A 23,595-nucleotide genomic window follows, 5' to 3' on the forward strand; every position below is an offset into this window, starting at 1 on the left:
ATTAGCATTGATAGGTTGCTAACAAAGTGTATTTAGTCTGGTGGATATTTGATCAAATTGTTGTTATGGTAACCTATCTGTTCAAGTGAAGAATAATGTTTAACAGTTTGTTTGTCTGCACTGATGCTTCTCATTAGGATGTTTTCCCATCAGAGCTAGGTCATTATTAAACCCACAACCCACAACCTTCATTGTCAGTAATTTAGCTTGGTCAGCTCTTCCTTCCTCAGGGTTAATGGCCAGGCTATGTTACCCTCACTGTTGTGTTATAACCTTTTAGGACACGTATCTTTTCTCATTCAATTTACCTCCTTTTTCATTCTCTTCTATTCCCACATCTGGTGCATCTTAAATAAAATATTATGAATTGTTTAATCTCTTCTTTGTTTTGTTTCCAATTGTGAAAAAATACATAATTACAAATTACAACACACCTGATTTAAATGGTGGAATTAAACCAGTGTGCCACAAATTCAAATGAAATGTTGCTGTAACTCATATTATGCAATTTGCTCCAAAAAGCTGTAGATTCTGAAATCTGTGGACAGGAAGGATTTTCTATAGCAGCCTGTATTACAGTGAATCTGTAGAAGCCTCTGATAGAAGACTTTGTCTTGTTGTATAACAGTGTCGTGAAGTGATGCACAGGGTTGTGCCGGATTCTCTTGATTTCATGAAGAATCAGTTTTTTTTGGACAATTATCTCCAGATGTTAAAGAATAGTCGCTAGAACAGAACCGGACTTTATCAGGTTGCTTAAGTCCCTGGCTCTGATGCTGCTGCTCCGACAGATGATGGGGAAAAGAGATTGCACTCTTCACAACAGAATGATAGAAAATCTGCATCTTGTTGCTGCAAACACTATTTCTCCTGTGGTAGAAATAGTGTTTGACCTAACCCTGTTTATCTTGAAATCTATCATCTCCTTTAATGATACAAAACAATATGGATTGTTTTGTTCATTTTTATGAAAAAATCCTTCACTGACAATTATAGTTTGAAGCTGATGCATTGTTTCTAAAACAAGATGTTATTTTATTGAATTAATTATATTAAAATAGTTATATATATATATATATATATATATATATATATATATATATATATATATATATATATATATATATATATATATATATATATATATATATATATATATATATCCTCTTTTAAACCCTTGTGTAAGTTATGTTTGTAGTGCTGCTAACAAAAAAAAAGAAAAAAGAAAAAAAAAAAATATATATATATATATATACACACACACACACACATATATATGTATAGGTGCCAACTTTGGATCTGCAGAATCTTTCCCCCTTTTTCACTTTAAACGTGGTGAAAAAGTGAAATCCCACCACAGGACTGATGACTGAACAGGTGAAGACAAACGGTCAAACGCCCTTATTAACTCTGTGTAACAGTGTGTTTGGGATTTGTCCCAGTGCCCACATTGGCTCCTCTATTCTAGGTCATAAATTTGCAGGTTTCGTCAGATGGAAGAAAGCCTTATCTAAATCAAAGCAGCTTTGCAGGAACCACCTTTCCCCATTTGTTATTCTCGTCACTGTTAAGATATTTGAAGTCTGCTCCATTTCTGGTGTTCTCAATTAGCCACAGTGTGTAAGGAAAGAAGATCCCAGCACTGAATGACTGAGGTGGTGTAAAGAGGTTTAAAGACCAGCGGTGTTTTGCAGATGTTTCAGTCAAACGTACATCTATGTATTTTCAAATACAGAGGAAATATAAAGAATGCATCTCTCAGCAAAATCCATGTGTTTGGTATCTTAGCAAGGATCACCCAGAGGATAGTTACTTGTTCACTGGTTCTTTTGTTTTTTGACACTATTACATATTTTTGTTCTGTTTGAACACAGAGCCACATTGCAAAACAGCTTTGAGGTAATAACCTAGTCCAAGTCTAGGTTTAATCTGGTAAATGTAAGAATTGTATACAGCTTCAAAGAGGATGTGATATTTTATTAATACTAGGGCTGCACAATATTGAGTTGGCAATAATGTTGGCATCGCAATATCAGTCATGATATGTGAATTTTCTTCTTCTCTTTCTCATCATTGCTTCCATCTCTCTGTGACCTTTAGCATTTTGGCAAGTTGTTTTTGTGTCCAGTTGAGTATCTGCTGCCATCAGATTCTGTCCAACTATGTTGTGCAGCCTTAATTATTATTTTTATTTGTGTTCATGATAAAATAATAATAATAAAAAAAACATTTTTCCCACAGTTATTTCTGTTAGTGTACATTTTTCTTGTTTCAATCCCCATCACAGAAACATCCTTTGTCAAAGACCAGACTTGACTGCAGAAATATTTTGAATGACAAACAAGGCTAAGCTAATGGCTTCTTCCATTGCTCCCCAGCCCGTCCTTAAACCACAAACTCTGACCCTAATTGAAGCAAGTGGGGCCTTTAGATCACATGTGTCAAACTCAAGGCCCGCGGGCCACATGTGGCACGCCATGTCATTTTATGTGGCCCCCGCAGCATTTCATAGGCCGACATTGACTTACAATAGGTTTTGAGCACGAATTGACTACAAACTACATCTCCCACAATGCATTCCGATTGTTACCAGCTAACATTACGGTTTCTCGCCACTAGAGAGCAGCAGAGTCACCTCAAGCTGCTTATTGATTTTCCCAGCGAATAAAACTGAGACATCGACAAGCTAACATCAAAACGTCCAAGTAAGACTGTGAATGAAGATGTGTGTGAGTTGGTGTCAGGGCGGCAGGTCACGCTAGACGTCATCTTGACCGACAACATAAAAAAAAAAAAAAAATCGGTCTTGTACTATTTTATCCGTGAAATTACAATCATATTAACATCGACTATTTAGTCGCATTTCATGCGGTTTAGTTTTATTTTAGTTTTTATTTTATTTTAGTTTTATTCACCGTGAATTCAGATCCCATCACAAATTAAGCAAATAAATGCATCTACATTTTTCTCGTAGTGACAGAAACCACCCCAATAACTTTTAATAAATTAAATTAAGCGACTTCACTTAAATTAGCATCACTTCACCCGCTGGGGTCTGAATGCACTTCCTCCTGGTTCCCATCTGCAGAAAAATCTGCGCTAATTCATCAGTCAGTTGGATCTGTCTGATCCAAACAGATCAACTGAACTCTGTGAGTGTTTTACCCTGTGCGTTCCGGTGTGCGCTTTTACCAGGATTATTTATTTATTTATTTATTTTGCGTGGTTTCGCTTCTCCGAAACGGACAGATGTTGCGTCCGCCGCTCTCCTGGGTAAAGTGCACCAAGAAGGCTCCATTTGTTAAATCTGCTGGATGAGTTTCTCCCAGCGGTTTCTAAATCTTCGCAGCGGTGGAGCCACGTCTGCAGTGGTTGAGCTGCGGACTGTGCATGTTACAGTCTAATTAACTTTTGCATCGTCATTTATTTCCTCCAGATAAACTACTGGCTCCTCAAATGGATTAACACAACGTTGCATACTCTTTAGTTTTCTCTGGTCTGTAATGGAGACTTGAATTTAACATGCCATTTCAACCAAAGGTTTGTAATGCGCTTCCTAACCATTTTTTATTTGGAAGTATTGATTTTATTTTTTAGCAAAGCCTCTGTCTCTGCTAATGACATCTTCAATACATTTTTTGATCACAGGCTTAGTTTATGGACTGAACAGACAGAAACAGTTACCATTATACAGTTTGAACTATTGATTTTATTTTTGAACCATTTTTTTAATTGTAAAGTGTTGATTTTATTTTTGAAACCTTGTTTATTTTGAAGTGTTGATTTTATTTTTGAACCATTTTTTATTTTAAAGTGTTGATTTTATTTTTGAACCATTTTTTTAATTGTAAAGTGTTGATGTTATTTTTGAAACCTTATTTATTTTGAAGTGTTTTTATTTTTGAACCCTTATTTATTTTGAAGTGTTGATTATCTGAAAGACCTTGCACATGAATTGCCCCATACGGGGTTTGAACCGATGACCTCAGCATTACCAGCACGGTGCTCTAACCTGCTGAGCTAACTCACCTACCTTACAAACTGTTGAGTTTCCATGGATTTAAGAAGAACTCACATGATCTTACCCAATGGAGATTTGATAAAAGTGCTTATATTCCAATGTTTTTCAAAACAACATACATAATATTTTATTTTCCAGAGATTTTGTATTTTGATATTGTTTTTGAACCATTTTTAATTTTCAAGTGATTGTATTTCAGATATATTTTTTTATTTAATGTCTTAATTTTATTTTTGAACCATTTTTTATTTGTAAGTATTGATTTTATTTTTTAGCCATTTAACCAATTCTCTGTAGAACCATTTGTCTCTGCTAATGACATCTTTAATACATTTCTTTGATCCCAGGCTTAGTTTATGGACTGTAATGTGAAATTGGGCACAGTTATAAGTCTGACAGTTTGTTCACCAAGTTACTGTGCTCTCTGAGAGGATCTGTGGTATAAGTTTTTGACATTGTTCCATGCCCATCATTGACATTAGTCTCTAACAAAATGTGGATCATCTACCAGGAACACTCCAAAGAGCATGAGTTTCTGTAGTGTAGTGGTTATCACGTTGGCTTTACATGCAAAAGGTTTCTGGTTCGAAACCAGACAGAAACAGATTTTGCATGTTCTATTCATCACAGGTGTTCACTAAAGGTCAACAAGGGTTCTGTGGTGTCATGGTCTGTACTCTGAATCCAGGCATCTGAGTGCAAACCTCAGTTGAAATTTTCATGCGTTGCATCTCACATCATCAACTTTGGAACCTCAAACTGAAACAAAGCAGAGAAGTTCAGTTCCTGTAGTGTAGTGGTTATCACGTTTGCTTAACACGCTAAAGGTCTCTGGTTCAAAACCAGAAATGGTTTTTGTAGGTTATGCATCTCTTGGGGTGCAGTGAGACAACAAGAGCCTTCCTCTTTTGTGATGGTTCATTTGCCAATCGACTTCAATGTAGGCTTCTTTGAAATCGAAGCTACTTTACTTCAATTACCAATTGGCAGTTCTATGGCGTAATGCACATGTGTCAAACTCAAGGCCCGCCGGCCACATGTGGCCCCCCAGCATTTTATAGGCAAATGATTGACTTAAAATAGGTTTTGAGCACAAATTGACTACAAACTACATTTCAACCAAAGGTTTGTAATGCGCTTCCTAACCAGACGCTCCAAAGCGTCTGGTCCATAACTCTTCAACACGCTGTCAGCTCCCGGTCAGAAAGACGCAATTAGTTCAGAGACATTGAGATGATATTCAGAAATAATTTTTTTTTTAAATTAATTGATTTCAGTTGCCTCTGAGACTAAATCTTTGCATAAAGTCTATAATGTCTGCCCATGTGACTTGTTTTTATTATTTGTTTGCTTACCTTTAAACACTGATTTAAATATTGTAATTTTTAAACTGAGCAGTAATTTTACATCCATGGAAACTTAAATGTAATATTTAAAACTTCAATACATAAAATCAGTTATTTAACAATATGAGGTGGTGCTTAATTTATTTTTAACATTGTATTTTTATACATTTATGCTAGAGGTGCCCAATTCTAGTTTTCCAGAGCTACCATCTGCAACTTTAGATGGATTCCTTCTGTAACACACCTGGACCATTGACTCATTATAAGCCTCTACAGAACTGAATGAGGGAAGTCAACCTTTTGTCTGGGGAGTGTTTTAGCAGGGATGAACTCCTGATTTGTACTGTCAATGTGGCCCGTTGAGGGGGGCCAATATGCTGAAGTGGCCCTCGGTGAAATTGAGTTTGACACCCCTGCTTTAGATGATCTTGCTTCTTTTGTGTATTTTAGTAAGCCGACCACTCTTAGGATAGCTAACCACTGTTCCATGTTGTCTTTGCCTGTGAATAATGGTTCTCATTTTAGATTTTTTTTTCATAGCTTACTTCATGTAGTAAAATGTGTTTTATTTAATTGATTCACTATTGGTAAAGGTGTCCTAAAACACTCCAAAGGATGAGAACACATCTCATAAAGATAATCATATCAGTCTAAATTACCGTTCTGGTGATGACCAGTATGTAGCTCTATTTAGGCCTTCGTACAAGCTAAAAGTCTATTTTTTAGTTAATTACTTTAATTAACAGTAGTCATTTTCCATTTCTCACCTGTTGTGGCATAAAGTTACGATAATTAAAACTGCTCTCCTGTAGCTGTTGTTCGTTTTGACTTTTCAAACATGCCTTGTTCAACTGGCTCGACATCTTTGTTGTGCCTTTACATACTCAAACTAAAACAACTTAAACACATCGAGCTCTCTGAAATAGAGAGAAAAAAGGAATAGTAGTATTTTATATTTAGCCCTGTTCCTAATATAGAGATTCAGTCTGAAGTTGTAGATAGTACATCAGTGTGTTTAATCACTACTGTGTCACTGCAAATAGAGCATTCTGACCAAAATATCTCCAGATGACTGATTTTTAAAAAGAAGGGCAGGCGCAAAAAGTATTTTTAGGCAGTGTTAGAAGATGTTGAAAGGTACGTCTCTGTTTCTGCTGTTTGTCAGAGTTACAACTGATATACAGAACATAACCACATGGGATGGGACTGTGGGACATTATGCCTCTGGCTCTTTGGGGGAGGGACTGACCTCGAGCTGCAGCTGTTTATCTGAAGTTTGCAGCATCTGGCTGTTTTGATGGGAGTAGGGGGTCTTGGGGAAGTGGGGACAACACAGAGGACAAGGGCAAAACTTGAAAGAGGGATTATTTAATGGAGAAGAAATTCTGTGTAAAGACTAAACAGCATTTGCATGAAGCATTATTTTTTATTTTTGTATTATATAGTGCATCTTTTGCATCAGATGGTTTCACTGACATATAAACACATTCAGTTTAGCAGAGTGGATTTAGTTCTTCCTTCAATTTTGATAACAGTAATCTGTGTTACAACCATCTAATGAATAACTAACTATGATGTTGACTTGTTTTATCCCAAGGATATCTTATCTTGCAAGGTAAGTTATTTATGTCAGTGAAAATGTTTTTAATACAAGGCGACAATCGTTGCCAATGGGTAAAAAGAATTAAAACATATATAAAAAGAGAGCGAAAATAACAGAAAAAGCAACACAAACATGGAGCTCTGGACAAGTGTGGTCAGAGATGCAAATTTCACATTATAGTGAAATTTGTGACTGCTCAAATCCCCCCTAAACCTGGTGGCCATCTTAAAGTGTGGTTCAAATTGTCAGGTGCCTTGTTGACATATGCACTAGTTGTGCACGTATGCAGGTTAATCTCAATAAAATGTAAAATTGTTGAAAAATGTATTCATTTCAGTAATTCAAATGAAAAAGAGAAACTTGTCTCTTAAACTTCTTGCACACATTGTGATGCCTGTGATTTGCTGTTGGTTCTGTGGTTCAGGGTTTAGTTTCTTTATAGTGTTACTTCTAAACAACAAAAAAGGAACCTCAGTCTTTTTCCTTTCCCATAATTCCCCTTTAACATGCTTGGATAGAGAACTCTGTGATTGACCATCTTTTGTAGTAACAACCTTTTGTGGCTTATTCCCCTTGTGGAAAGTGTCAATCAGTCAGCATTTTCCCAGTGACTGTGTAGGTCTTTTGTGGTGTTCTGGTTTGCTTTGGGGTTTAATTTTGTATTGAATGTTTGGTCAAAAAGTCTGTTTCCTATTTTGCAGCTTCCTTGAGGCTTGTTTATAGTGGTTTCAAGAGGAACAATTTAAAAATAGCACAAGGTAAATGTTTCTGGTTTCAATAAATACACTTTTCCTCTGTTGGATCTTGTCCTGGTTGCTGATTTGAAAATGGCTCAGTAAGCATTGGAAATGATCCATTTATTTTGATGTGTACTGGCGGATCGGGTGGATTTCTTGCTACTGGTATGTAGGATGTAAGGAAGGGGATAATTAATCGGTTTTAACATTCATGTAGCCACAGCTGTAAAAGTATTGGTGAATATAACAAAAGCTTGATGCTACTAAATCCTACAAAAAAATCTTGTTAAAGCTGCTGTTGCATTTCTTATTTTAGTGCATCTAAACATGTTTTTTGGTGTCAGAATGTAAAAAAAAAATGAAGCTATGTCTGGAATTTAAAACCCTATATATGTAATTTTGTATGTTGTTGGCTGAATACTTCAGAAAACAGAATTTGACACAATGAAATGAGTGAGTTTTCATTTGTGCATACAGAGTGTCTGCATACAGAGTGTCTAATTCACTTACAGTGAAGCCCACATCTCAGTTTTCATCAAAACTGACTGCGGATAGAGTGAAAACACAATACACTGACATCTGGAAAGCAACATAGAGAAGATTGGAGAGAGAGTCATAAAAAGACAGGATTCTATTGAGTACAGCTGCACTGATCAGACTTAGGGTGTATCCTGATCCTGCATCTTGACCAATGACTGTCAAACAAATGGTAAACAATCTCATATTTAATGAAGTTAAAACACATCTTGGACAGGTTTCATGTTGTCTCATCTGTTCAAGTTCTGTTGAGAAACTGCTTTCAAATATTTACTAAATCCCTAACAGGAGCCATTTCAACTTCACATGGATCCACAATTTCAGACTTAAGATTAATACACAAAGATATAATGTCTATTCACATTCCTATGATGAACCCATGAAAAAGCAATCATCAGCTTAAAATATATGTTCTTTAAAACGTAGCAAACCACAGATTTCCCTTTGTAGCTTGGAAGACATCTGATATGTCATTAAATGAGGAACACGGGCACAGACCATAAGAGGAGAAAGAACAGTGAGGTCATTTAAGAAGAGAAGGGATCATTATGCTGCTGGAGCAACAATCTGTAATGAGGAGTAGTTGTTACAATAGAATGAAAATACGATGAGTTTCTGTCTTTGTTTTCTACTTTCTACTTCATCTCTTCTCTAAGAATTGCCAAGAATCTTAATAAAAACCTCATCACACTGTAGTTTTCTTGTCTGAGGATTTCATTTTTGTATGAAAACAATACTCCAGAATCTGGTACAGTAAAAAAACATTGCTTAGCATAATCCTTTTTATTATTCATTTCAGTTTTAGTTATACACATTAGCCCTGTTGGGATCCACAATATAATCCTCACGAGGATGCATTTGCAATTCAGTTCTATCTGTCTGTGCTCCATCTCTTTTAAACTGTATGGAAATGCATAGAAATTATTACCCTCTCTTTCTGCCCAAAGGTTTTTTGGCTTTTTATTTCTAACAATATTGCTTAGTTGGCATTCTAAAATAATGCTTATTTTCTTGAGACAAAATTCAATTTCAACTTCTATTAGGCAGCATGCTAAGGCTCTTCACATGACGGACTGATTTAATAAATTCCCCTTTTGGTCTCTTGTTTGTTAGCTCTCTCCTTGCACGTGGCTCTTTATATCTGATGGATGGCTTCACGTTTCAAACGACTACCTAACCATGGTGTTCCATATCCTGTTATTATAGTTTTAACAACATACAGGCCTCAGATATGCACTACCACTAAACTAGCCTTTTAACTCCGCTGGTTTGTTTGCGAACTGCATTGGCATCATTCAGATCTTCTTCGATCACAACCCACAATTAGCGTCCCCTGTGGACCTATGCTTCCTTTTCCATCCTTCATCCAAATGCATATAAACCATAGCTCAACTGTAATGGGATAATAATCATGTCTCGTGTCTTTATTGTGTTTCATCATATTAGTTAGCTGATGACGACACTTTAAAGCCTAAGGTAGAAGTTTTTCCATAGAGAAGAATTGCTTGGGAAGGGCGAGGTGGATCCCTTCTCCTTGCTTGTGGACGTCGGAACCTCTGAAGAGGAGTGCTTTAATGACAGCAGGGCCTTTTCTGTGTGACAGCCAGGCAGGCAGTGACATTTAACAGAGGCAGCCAGTTAAAAAATGATGGCACTCTCACGCATCAGCTGTAGCTCTATGTTTTCCATCAGTGACAGGAAGGATTCAGCTTGCTGGAAGCTTCAGTGTTCTTGCACGTGTTGACCCTGGGAGAAAAATTAACACAATGGACACTGTAAAAATAGGTCTTTGTTTGCATTTTCTTTGGAAACATGGCGCAAGAGCTGTTTTTCCACACTTTTAAAAGCGATCCCCGTGGCTATAAATTGAGATCCTGTTACAGTATTTGGAAGATGTTGAGTTTGGCATTGCTGTTTTGGACATGAATATGTTTCCTTTTTTTTTTGTCTGGTTTAATTTCTGTGTTTGTTTAGGATGGTTTCCAAATTATTCAACCTAGAGGCTTGCGTTGCTTCTTTAAGTGTTTAAAAACTGCACTAGCCTTCTTTGTTCTTGCCTTTCTTTTTTCTTCCTTTAACATTTGGCCTAGTCAGCTTGCAACATGGAGAAAAGAGATTGTACAGCCTGGGTTCCTTTGGATATATTTAGCAATGAACAGATGCAGCGCACTGGAGCGAAACATACTTCCTCCGCTTGCCTTTGTGCATGCTTCTGTCTGTCTGATGATGCTTTTGTCTGTGACTCTTCCATCAAACATGTTTTTCCATCATGCTTTGCTGACACTGACTCAGCAGCACAGCAGAACCGGGTCAGAACTGTCCTGAACATGCCACTGCAACCAGAACCGTTCATAATCTGTTAAAAATAAAAGAGGTTGTGACAAAAAAAAAAAAAAAAACAGATTCCCTTTCATCTTCGACTGTAAAGAATCGTGTCCTCAACTTAAACGTACAGACGTAATTTGTAGCCCAGGTATTCAGGATTTGTCAAGCACAGTTTTCTACCTTCAAGATTGCTTCTAGGTTGTCCCTTATGTTGAAGTAATTTCAAATGAAACATCACTGAGCAGTAAATGGAACAGTTTGACAAAGATTCATCCCTCAGGTGTCGTATCAGGTCTTTGCTAAATTTTATTTGTTGTTTTTAAGAGGTGTGAATTTTAGATACTATCCATACAATTTAAAGCTTTAAGGGTTGATACTTTTTTTTTTATTATTTTATATTCAATTTAACTTGTGCCTTTATAATTTGTTTCTGTATGTATTCTGACATTTTCACCACTACTTCTTTTGGACTAACTTGATCAGTTTAAAAATACTTTCCTTCCCATATTATTATTGACTATTAGATTATACATAGAAAATGTTTTCAAACAGTCTTGTACCGACTCTTGGGAGTCTTACTTCACAGTGTCCATGGAATCTGAATGAAATGTATCCTTTTTTAACTTGTGTACATCTGCAGTGGCTCTCCACTTTCACTGCACAGATGTTCTTCCTAATAAAAGTGCTAATTTAATCTTTTCTGTGTCGCCCAAAGTGGCCACACATCCATTCAATTAAAGCGGCTCATTCTATGTTTACAATCATAGACAGTGACTAGATTCAAGATTTTGCCATTACAGATGCTATGTGTTCATCGATCTGTGGAAATACATTTCAGAATCTGAGAGTGTTACTCAGAAGGCACCTTTTGTGTCAAAAAATGTGTTTAGGAACTGCTTGTTCACTTTGAAGAACAAAAACACCAATTGTGTTTCATACTTAATTGGCTTTGAAACATGACGATAATTGGCCTTTAAAAGTCCAAACTTTTCTGTTATAGTAAAACTTCAATTTCATGTTTATTTTTGCTTCAAGTAACATCAAATGTATGCTAATTTTTAGTTCTGCTGAACACAAGCATGTCGGATGATAACGTGCCTGTTTTCTATATGCACCCCAGCCTCACGTAAAAGCGGGATCTCGGTAAAAACAACATGAAAGGCGTTCTGGGTGTGGCTGCGTAGAGGTAATTATAGCAGGAGGCAGGAGAGATGTGGTCCAGAGCTTTATACTGAGGCACTCTGTGATTATTTCAACTCTGATTGCAGGGCTCTAAAACAGTAGCAAAGACAGCGCCTGCTAGGGGTGAGCATGTGCAGGTGATGCTAAGCACACCACTCCTCTATCTACAATTTGTATGTGCGAGCAGGTCTATGTGTTTAACAGAAACACAGCGATTTAATTTATAATTGACATAAGTAAGCACCATGTTTAATATCATTACTGTCATATCTTCTGAATCAGCTGTCACAAAATCTCTCAATTTGAGTAATGACTGTGTAATAGCAGGAGATTGTAGCTACTTTATCAGCCTGAGAGTGCAGAGTGAAGCCTTTCAGAGAGAACAGCGGCTTTTGATTAAATCACCTCCTGCCTCCATCTTGATCTTCACCTCTCTCAGACGGCCCCTCCTTACATTACTGGATAATGCAGAGTTAAATGCTCTCATCTGTAACTGTAGCGTTCCGTGTAGACTGACAGGATGTCCTGAGAACCACAGGAAGCTGCAGAAACAATGGAATTTACTGTTTTAAGAACCAGCATTTCCAGTTCCTTCTCGGTTCCTATTATTTGAAATCAGCCCAAGGAAATACAATACTATTTGTCCCCTGAAGGAAATTCCTTTTCTTTGTTCTCGGTTTAAGCTCATATGTATACATTTGTCCTCGAACAGTAGTGAGGGTTAGGCATATAAAATGAGCATGCTGTAAAAAGAAAAGAAAAAAAACCCTGATAGATAATCAAATTAATAAAGTCAAAAATAAATTTTCAAATTTCAGATTTGAAAGGATAGCTACAAAAAATAACTAACATACTCAGTTAAAAATACTGAGCAATAATGTTCAGAATTAGAACAAAATGCATAATTATGCAAGACTAAATTGACTATTCGTATTATTTAAAGATTGATCTAAACTTACATGATTGATTCCTTCATGAGCTCTGATTGATAACTAGGTTAAATAAATCTAAATACATTTTTATTATGTTTTATCATAATTTTATTCAATTACATTCTAAATAAATCTGAAATTATTAGTTTATTTTTCATTAAATGCATAAAAATCGAAAGTGTCCACAAACAACTAACATAAAGTAAACAAATATAATAAATGGGAATGTTCACCACTCATTGTTCTGAACGTTTGTCCTTATTTGGAACTTTGAACATGAGGTGTGATAAGTTTTGTTTTATAAAAGGTTTAGTGCATGTGAACTGGGACTGAAAAGCTTTGATTTTAATTTGAAACAACCCTACTGTGCCTCAACGGACTGAAGGACACAGACACTGAGGAGCCCACCTAATCAGAAAGTGATAACAGACAGGCTTGTGAAATATCTGGGCCTTTACATTCTGGTTGAATTTTGCTTTTACTAATATTTGAACCAGGGTTTAATCTGAGCCAGACCTGGCAGTCGGGAAGGTCAAATACAAGAAAGTGAATGTGACACTAAATTTAAGAAAAAGAAAAAAAAACAACAGCAAAACAAAATATATGCAAGGAATACATGCATTATAGCACTTTTTAAATGGCAAATCTGAAATGTGTAGTATGCATTTGTAGTTCACCTCCTGGAAGGTCTTGAATAGAGATCATAATCCATGCTATGCTAAGATAATATGTCAAGAACAGACTGTAAGAACTCACAAACAAAAAAAGTAATATGACTCTTCTTTCTTCCAGCCACAAGATACAAGATTTCAGAGTTCTCTTAGCAAACCTTAACAATCACGGCCCTAAATAAAATACAGTAAAACCAATAAATTTCAAAAGTCACCTAAGAAATAAATTGCATCACTATATATTTAATCATTTTGAATCCATCTGTTCTGCAAAGGCCTGGGAAGTTTGTTAGAGAACATTGCTGAACAAAAAGGCGTTAACAGAGTGTGTTCTTAATATGTCTGTGTGTCAGCTCTGACTCCACCTGCAGTCCACGCCTTGTGGAGCTCCGTCAGCCTCTTACAAAGGCTTTGCTTCATGACCCCTTTCACTGTTGCCGTAACTTGTGCAACTTTTTCTACCACACTTTTTTTTTCTTCCACTTGTCTGTCCATAATGTGCTTGGATTCAGCATTCTGTGAAAAACCAGCAGCTTCAGCAGTAACCTTCTGTGTCTTACCCTCCTACTCTCAATGACTGTCTGTCGACAGGCCATGAAAAATAAAATATTTCTGGGTTTAAAATGGTCCTTTATTGATCTTACTGTATATGCAATGGCATTTTTGAAGAAACCTAATTTCATGTTTTCTTTAGCTTTAAGCCATTAACATTAAGAAAATATTTGAAATATATTACTCTATGTGCAATGAATAAAGATATATTCTATGATTTTTACTTTATGAATTAAATTAATGAAATAAAATATTCATATTTATTGGGATACAGATTTTATTTTCACCAAAAATATTAAAAAGTAAATCCAATAAAAACAAAACAAAAAAACATTTTCATGAACATCTTAAAGCAATATTTTATTTTCATATGTACTCCAAGTGAATCCTTCTTCCTTGTCGTTCCATTCAAAGAAACCTCAGAAAGTTTAGGTTTTGAATTAACAGTGAACTCAGCCACTAGGGGGCAGCACACAATTATGACCACACAGCTTGAGACAGTCATTGGCTGGCTCTGTGTTGCCATAGATACTCGTCTACATGAAGCAGACCTCTCAGTCATGAGGCTTAAAGACACAGAGGGCAGTGTTGAGCTTGAGGACGGCAGAAGAATCCCAATTAGCAGCTGAAAAGAGTTTTACACACACTAAGCATACACACACAGCCAGCACACGTAGATGTGGACGTTTCGCCAAAATGAAAGCCACTTTTTTTTAAGCCGTTTCTTTTACATACAGTCACGTGCAGGTTTATTTCTCCAGTCATGATGGAGAGGCAGCAGCGATGACTTGAGAACAGCTGCTGTGTGGTACTACAGACTGCAGCTGCTGATGTTTGAGGCAGCTACTCACATATGCTTGAGCTCTCTTGCTTTTTATAATCACCTTTTTTGTTGTTTACTTCCTGTCAAAATGTCAATTTTGTCCATTATGAAATCCCATCCAATTAAAACCGGAGCTTCATCACATGGATGCGTTTTGTGCATGTTTATGTGGGAGGAAATGTGTAACTGTTTGTGTTCAGATGTTTGATTGCATTCAGCTCCCTCCAACCCCTCTTCTAAAATGAGACAGCGATGCATAACTAGATTTAAGGTTATGTAATGCTGACTGGAAGCATGGAGGATGTGTATAATCCACTCCTATTTGGGTTAAATCCATGCCTCTCTCTCTTTCTCTCTCATCATGTATATCTGTAAGGGGACAGCGGCCTCACATCCTCACACAGCTCCATTCTGCATCATCAAGCCTGAAAAGCACCAATCCCTGCCACATGCCGTATTTCACCAGCTTGCTGCAAATACATCTTAGTTCTTAGGAACCATCTCACAATGCATTAATGTCTCTGGTGCATTATAGCCTTCTGGTGGAGGAATTTTAGAGTTTTTAGTTCATTGTCAGCCTCTATTATAAAGTATTGTGTTATGAGAGCACAGATGAATCTCTGTCAGGTTTCACATCTTTTCTCCGTGAACAGTCTTCTGTAGGAATATTATGTTTTAAGATAAACTTAAAAAAAAACAAAAAACAAAACATGCATTGACTGACCAAAGGACCAAAGCTAGAAATTGAACGTTGTATTTTTCTCTTTTCTGTTGCAGTTCTACTGTTCTACTTGCCAATACCAAAAATGTTAAACATGACTATTTCACTTCAATAAGTGTTTGTTTTTTTTTTTTTTTTTGCTTGCTCATTCAACATAGCATATTGAAATTACCCTCCAGTCTCTTATTTACATTACATGGTTGTGTGTCTGCCTTGCTTTTCAGAAACATGGGAAAATATGTCAAAAACGCTTCACCATCACTTTCCTTCACATCTGATACTACAACTCACCTATTTGTTTATAATTTTCAGACAAGATTATCCTAAACTCTTCCACAAAGAATATCAAGTGATATTGATGGCTGCAGACTTTTGTAAGATTGTACCTCAGTTCTGACACCGTTGATCAAAATGCCTTAATAAATAGGCTGCAAAATCTAATTAGGATATCTGGGTCATCTTTTCAATGCTGTACGTCTTACCTTTCAAACAAAGCCTTCAGTGTTCATGCCAACCCGATCACGTCAGATTCAATCAGCCTGTCAAGTGAAGTCCCTCAGGGTTCTGTGTCAGAACTAAGCTAGATGTTTGCATACAGTGTATAAAAAGTCACACACTTTCTTTTTTTGTTCACTGTCAGAGTAAACTTTCCATCTGGAAATTGAACCCAATGATGAATCAGATTTTTGCTTTTCATCTATTTGGGAATGCACCAATAATGTATTTGCTTTATAAGATTCCTAAGGCTTTTTAAATGCAACCTTTGAGCTAATTAATGGCATACCTGTGTCACCCAAGTATTCCTTGTTGGAAGATCAATAGAAATCATCATATATATCAGGAAAAGGATCCTCACTGATGAACATGGAAAACAGATGATAAGACTGTCATGGATTTTTTTGGTTCCGACTGTGTCAAATAGGATTCTGGTGGAGCTTTTGTAAAGTTTAGTGTTATAATAAATTCAAATTAAAACTAATCTTTAGGCATATCTAAGAGCAATGTAAATGGATCAGATTTACATAAGCCTTTGTTTTCACAACCAAAAAAAGAAAGCACAGTCGCAACACAGTGGGGTGATTGTATTACGTGATCCCCACAGTCTTAATCCACATAAATATTGAATATTTGATGACTTTCTCATTGATGGAGCATGACACCTGGGCGGCCCAGTCAATGCTCACCGTACGTGCCTGCAGGAGGAGGTCGTTCCTGACAAGGGTCTTTATCTCTGGGAAAATGTCTGAGCCAGCAAATCTGACAAGAAGATGAGTACAAATGCTAACATATGAGCTACATATCCTTACTTGTGTGTGGGTTGTATAAATCAAAAGGAAGCAGCAGAGAATGCACTTATAGAAACATAATCGAGATGTTTATTTATGTTAATTAAGTGTGTAACTATGCGTGTGTGTTTGCAGTAAAGAGTGAAAGGGAACGAGAGAGAGTGCTGTTGTATCTGTTTTTCCTTTAACAATTTGACTTCTGCTTGCCTAGCAGGGACCGTAATCATGGTCGTCAGCACTGGCTGGTTGCTAGGTAACAATTACCTGACTGTGCTTTGCTTGCACTGAATTACACACAGTGGGCTGTATGTGTGTGTGTGTGTGTGTGTGTGTGTGTTAGAGAGTGTGTTTAGGAATAGAAAAATGTAGCAATGTAGAATACCAAGCAGTGTCTCGACATCTGGGCAGAAATATTTCAAAGCAGGAGGAGATTTGAGTTTGAACCCAGTGATGAACCATATTTTTGCAATTCTGGCTAAATCTCATCCAGAATTTTGTTATTGTTTACACCGTGGTGGCCAGGACTATGCCAGGACTATTTAATCTTGTAGATTCCATTTAGGTTTTTTTTTTTTTCTTTTTTCCTGGATGTTTCTGTCATGTAAAAGTTTGAGTCACATTCAGACTTCTTCAATGCCTTCTGCGACTCAAGATGGTTGAGGGTACCAGTAACAAGCTAGTTACTTGTTACTGGCTTGTAACAGTAACAAGCCAGTACTTGTTACTGGCTTGTTGCGTAAGAAACGCTAGCTAGCGTTTCTTACGCTAGCTAGCTAGCGTAAGAAACGCTAGCTAGCTAGCGTTTCTTACATTTATCACCAGTTAACTGAATGACGTTCGTCTTCATTACTGTTTCACTTCTGTTGCCAACCCATACCAGGCTAAGTGCTTTATGTGCCACAGTGCGTTGCTGCATCCTGCCATATGGATGCACATTTTTTCTTAGTCGTTTACAAAAATTTACTGTGTTTATCTAAATGAAGGAAGCAAGTAAGTAAGTAAGAAAAATCAAAATCTGTTCAATAAATAGACTTGGGGAGATGTATTATAAATACATGGCACAATTTTCAGATTTATTTGTATGGAAATGTCCTCCATAATTTTGTGCTACTTTTTCTATTATACAAAATACCACTGAAATAGATTCAAGGTTGTAATGCAGAAAAATTAAGAAAAAGAAGCTCAGATTCTTCTGTTATGCAATTTTTCCTTTGGTAAGAGAAGTTTAGAAATTGGAAAGCCATCACTAACCTTCCAATGAGGAAGCTGAGGGGACTCTGTTATCCTGAAGCACAGAAACCAGAGGAAACTCTTCTGCTAGGATCCAAGGCTGACAAGGGGACATGGCACCTCCCCCAAGAACTGTCTGCCAGCTCTGGCAGACATGGTGATATATTTGGAGATCATTAAATGGTCCTAAATGAGACCCTGGCGTGAGAGCGAGCTCTGGCCATCTGGCCCCATTGTGAGCACCAGAGCTCTGTTCAAACTCAGTCACCAGCAAACACACATATGATTGGATAAATTCTGGGTGTGCTGTACAGTTTTATCCAATCAGAGTAACCTTTAGTGAGTCGCTGCAACCTGTTCCAGTGAGTGAACCATCCTGTTGCATAGTGTGTGTCTTATTGATGCAAGGCTCAAACGCTGAACATAGTTTTTTTTATTATTTTTTTTTATCTGGGATTTTAGCAGTGACACATTTTTGGGCTTTTTGTTTGTTCTGCTCTGATGTTTTCCTAAAATCATGAATATTGATGAGTGTGCAAAAATATTAATGTTTAATATTGTAAGAATTACAGCATACATCATACAAACTTTAAAAAGGTTTAATTATTTACACTTGTGCAAAAAGTTCAAAGAACAGGGAATTGCTTACAGACACTAATAGGTAAAAAAAAATCTGACTGTATTATTACAGTCCATTGCTGTAATCTTTTAGCAAAATAACATTTTATCCAATTACCTTATTAATCAAAGTTGTTGTTTTTTTTACTTCAATTGTTTTTTTTCTGATTCCTTTTTCCAGGTCACAAGCTCAACAAGGATCTGAAGCACTTCTTGAGCCTGAGGTTTCAGAAAACATCACCTGACCATGAGTTGCAGAAGACTATCCGAGCCAATTTATATCGTCATGCTGTGCCTTGTGAGTAAAATATCTAACATCATGCTTTAAACAAAAACATCAGAGTGGAGAAGGAAAATCATTTAGCATTACACGATCATAATTTCCACATTGTTATGCTTCTTTGGCTTCTTTCCTATTTGTTTCATCTCTGACTTTCAAATACAATTATTTAATTTTGTAGTGAAAAATCATCTTGTTCTGATTAATTTTGCTTTCATCACTAAAAATAATCTTTAGTACTTTTAAAGGAAAAAAATTCTAAGCACTGTCTGAAAGTTTTGTTAATACAGACCATAAAAACATTGTCCTGTTGACGGAGCTGGAGCAGTTCCTTAAGCTGAGTGATTAAATACATAAAGAGTTGCTTTATACCAAATATTTAGAAACCAGCCAGACTCCCCAGCTGTCTAATACTTGGATCTGGGTGAAAAGTCCAGTAATTCTAAGTGTTTTTTTCTAGAGTATTTCTAGGTGTTTTACTTGCTAAGTCGATGCTAAATCCTCACTCACCTTAAAATCCAGTTTAACTCTGAATGAACTAACATTGATGCTGATAGTTTACAAATGAAAACAAAAACCAAATGAAACATAGGCATCTTTGTAAAAGCACTTGCACTGAAAAATAAAGATTTCAGTACTAATAAGAGCACCAACATTGGGGAAAAAGCACTCCCAGAAAACAACATTAAAAGATTAATATTCTCCAGCTTAGAAAGTATTTATGGCCCAGCCTAAAACCACTGGCATGCCAACAGCACTGTGACTGCTATGATTTGACATCCAACTCCTATAAAGCCATATGATGCCTTTTACCCCTTAAGAGTTAGCAGTCAGGATTACTTGTGTGATACAACATGTAACCTGGATTCTATATGCGGGGATCTGAGGTGAGTGACTATTAATATGAGATAATTTTTGGGCTATTTTAGACCAACTTGATTTTTGTCAGCACACCCCTTGTTAATCAGCATACATTTTTAGGCAAATAAAACTTGACATGATAATGTTTTAACTGGATTGGTGCTCAGACACACAAGTGCACACCCTTTTCCTTCTCTCTTTACCTGATTAGTAAACTGTGAGAAGGTATGTGCTGCAGCCATCACTATTGAGATCAATTCTAAGTCTGACTAGTCTGATTATGAAACAAATGACGTAAAGTACACACCAACAAGACTCTGGGCTGAAAATGTAATAAAGACAGTACTAGGGCCTACTGGTACAGTAGTAACTCGTGCCAAAGAAATCAAGTCAGCTATTGAGCTACTCTTGCCCAATTCAATAAAGAATCTTCCTTGAAATGACTAACCTAGAAAGAAGGTCTATTTAAGGAGAGAATAGAGGTTGGATAAAATACATTTTCATGCATATTTGAGGGAGGGGGTCCTCATTCTGGCAATATACGTCTTCCAAGCAGCTAAATAGCTTTAGGAGCTCCGGAGAATAATTAGGGTACAATATAATTTTCATGCATAACCATTGATTTTTCAGTCTAGATTTTCCTTGTAGACATTAAAAAAATCAAAATGGTTTTATTTTTGTGAAAAACAAGTTGAATTATTCTCATTCTTTATTTATATCTTGGAGGAAAAGAACATCATTGCACTAAATATTGACTGAAATTGTTAGTCATGGAGTTAATGATAATATACCAAAATGTTTTGGGAGAAACGTTTGAACTCTTGACACTACTGTATATTAAAAAATGTCCAAGGTCAAATTGACCCAGGGACTTCACTGCTTCTCCTCAGAAATGAACATGCTAGGAGGGTTGAGGATCATCTTAATTTCTTTGGACCTTTTTGTCATGTGGTGTGGTCGGTGGTGGTGAGAATGAACGCAGGAGACCCAGATGAAGATGATGATGATGAATTTAATGATGAATGTTGCTCAAAAACAGTCCAATCAAACAGCACAGTGGGAACAATAGCACACAGCTAATAACCGGTAGCAACTGACAACAAGGTGACTGAATACAGGAGCTAAGGCTAACCAGGACGTGAAAACAGTGCGACTGGAGAGCTTGACGTACAACGTTAGACGAGGATCTGGAGGAACACAGACAACAGGTGGGACTAAATACACTGGGAGGGTAATCACAGGAACGAGACACAGCTGGGATCAATCAAGAGAGGGAGGACAGGACATCACAGAGACTCACAGGGAACAGGATCACAATAAACACAGAAAAAACCCCAAAATAAACACAGAAAACTACGGATCACAACACTTTTATGTTGCCATTGTTGTATTAATTAGTACCAATAGTAATCAAATGTTTTAATTTTCTAACCAATCAAGTTGTTATGATCTAACCAAGCAAATGAAGTGATCAACTCAGTTCTCTTCTCTATTTAAAATACGATTTGTTTGCTGTTTTGCATGTATCTGGATAAGACTGCACCTTAGGAAAATATAGTTTGCAAATAGATCCAGTTTTACTTTACCTCGCTCTTGATCGAGGCTTTTTCACTCTCAGTCTCTGTGCTTCTTTTGCGCTCTGCCATGTGACTCTTAAATCCGCCTCTGTGTGAGCCTCCCTCGGTGCCCTGCCTCGGATTATGATGTTCTGATATATTGAAAATAGATTCCTGCCTGATTATGTGATAAACAACTCAGGCTCTTGCAAAGGTTGCAATTTGACAGATAGTTTCCTACATGCTGAGGACAAACTATGGAGTCAACAAGACATAGGCTTGAAAGCAATTCATTTTGAAGAATTAAAAAGAAAACAATTGGAGAACATTTGCAGTCCCTGCTGCTCATTAAGGTTGTAGAAATCTAACAGAAGAAACATTTAATAATCAACTTGATAGTTGTTACTTATTAAATATGCACGTTTAAAGCTTCCTTGTTTCTGAATGAACTGTTGGACATCTGAGTGGACTCTGTACTTAAACATGCTGTAAATTGTTAGACAGGACTTCATTATGTGGTATTCCCATGAAAAAGGTTGATGCTTTACTCTACCTCTCAGGATTTTTGTTATCCCTAGCCTGAACAACAAATAGATTCTTATAAAGAATGTCAATGGGCCTTTCAGAAATAAATAGTTAATATTTGACTTCACCATAGAATTGTCAAGGAAACCAAACTGAAAAATAAAAAAATGCACACACATTGTATTTGTGTCATCCCAAAACTGTACAAAATTGTAGGCATGGCACAATAATGTTCCATTTTTCATTCAAATTTTGACATTTTTGTTCAATTCTATTAGTTCGGCATTGCGTTGCATAAATACATCTCACTCTTGGGTCTTTGGTCAAACATTTCTTAAACAGTTGAATTTTTCTCTTGGTTGCAGCAGTGCGGCTTGGTACAACTTTGTCACTTTGGTTATAAAAGCACCAGCAAGTTCATATTTTGATGATTAAAAATCAAATCAAAAACGATTTTGACTGAGTTAGAGCCCCAAGTAAAACATGACTGAGATGTTGTGGTGCTGCCTAAAAATTGCAGTTTATCACCAAAAGCCTTTGATTGTGGTTAAATAAAAGCAGTTCTGCAAAAAAATTTTTCCTGCTATGTTTCTTTAGGTTTAAGATGTTGGGTCAGCTAAAAACAGCAAATTTGTGTCTTAGCAACTGCTAGCAAAGTATTTAATTTTATCAGGCAGATTTTTACTCTGCCATATTTGTACATTGCCTGCCACATTTATTGACCCTCCTGCTACAGCTTGTTAAAAATAAATTAATCTATTATTTTTGTAGAACTTTTAGAAATAAAAGCTTTTTCAACTCAATCTTTGGAAACACAATATTTGATCCTCTTAAAATTGATATTAAATAAATACGACAGAAGAATTTGTATCTTTCGTTTCGAACATCTGAGTGTATTTGTAATTGGTGTCGCATTTACCTAACGTATATAAAATATATTGTTGGGTTTCATTTCTTTTACCGTCTTTAAAATGGGAAATACGAAAGAACATCCTTCTTAAGTCAGGCAGATGAGTTTTGATCTTCATAAGTTAGGATGTTGCTGCAAGACAAGAAACTGGCCCATAATCACAGTAATGATTTTAGTTTTCAGTTCAGTTGATGTTCATAGCACACATTCACAGTGAGTGGCCTTCTCAAGAAACTTTCCAAAACAAACATATCTGATTCACAAGTAGTAATTAAATAGATTAAAACAAGTGGAGTCAAAGCTGGAGGAGTACTTTCAGTGGAGAAAATGGTAGGTGGGATCAAAAGCTTCTCCAAACGTCACTTAGGGAGAACTGCAACAAATAGTGGCATCTTTTGCTCAACAATTATATATAACAGATACTTCAGCATGAAAACCAGAAGGTGTGAAAGATATTTTATAAAGTTTGTTCTTCCAGCGCAGTTCGTTAGAAGCTTACTTGTCCACATCTGAATCAGGGCGTACTCTTTATATAGAGTTTTGAATTAAATTGCTAAAATAAACATTTCATTGACATTCTTAGTTATTGAGACACATTCAAGTAAAATTGTGAAAATCTCTTTTGATTAAAAAAGGACTGATCCTATCTCTTTCAAAGTATACTGAATTATCTCAGCTTATATTGACTTATATGGAGTTTCTCTTTATTATTGTGCTTTAACTTGACCTCAATCTTTTTTTCTTTTTCTTTTTTTTTTTTTACAAAATACGTTTTACATTCCACCCTTTTTCCTTTCTTGGTGACCTACAATCAGTGCTTTTGTTGTGTCTTTTTTTCTTTTCTTCAAACACACAGACGCATGCAAATTTGTTCTTAGC

At 36.4% G+C, this 23,595-nt stretch overlaps 1 protein-coding gene across 4 annotated transcripts in view; it reads left to right on the forward strand.

The window, feature by feature from the left end:
* Positions 1–23,595, forward strand: part of LOC106905023 (membrane-associated guanylate kinase, WW and PDZ domain-containing protein 1-like) — a 106,341-nt gene that overhangs the window by 12,635 nt on the left and 70,111 nt on the right. For all 4 annotated transcript variants that reach the window (XM_088007265.1, XM_088007267.1, XM_088007266.1 and 1 more), the window contains exon 2: positions 18,766–18,882. In XM_088007265.1, the coding sequence (XP_087863391.1) occupies positions 18,766–18,882 (117 nt within the window). The remainder of the gene's footprint in view (positions 1–18,765; positions 18,883–23,595) is intronic.

Source organism: Poecilia mexicana, unplaced genomic scaffold (assembly GCF_051168715.1).
Source record: "Poecilia mexicana isolate PSO_F unplaced genomic scaffold, ASM5116871v1 scaffold_7, whole genome shotgun sequence".
Classification (NCBI taxonomy): Eukaryota; Metazoa; Chordata; class Actinopteri; order Cyprinodontiformes; family Poeciliidae; genus Poecilia; species Poecilia mexicana.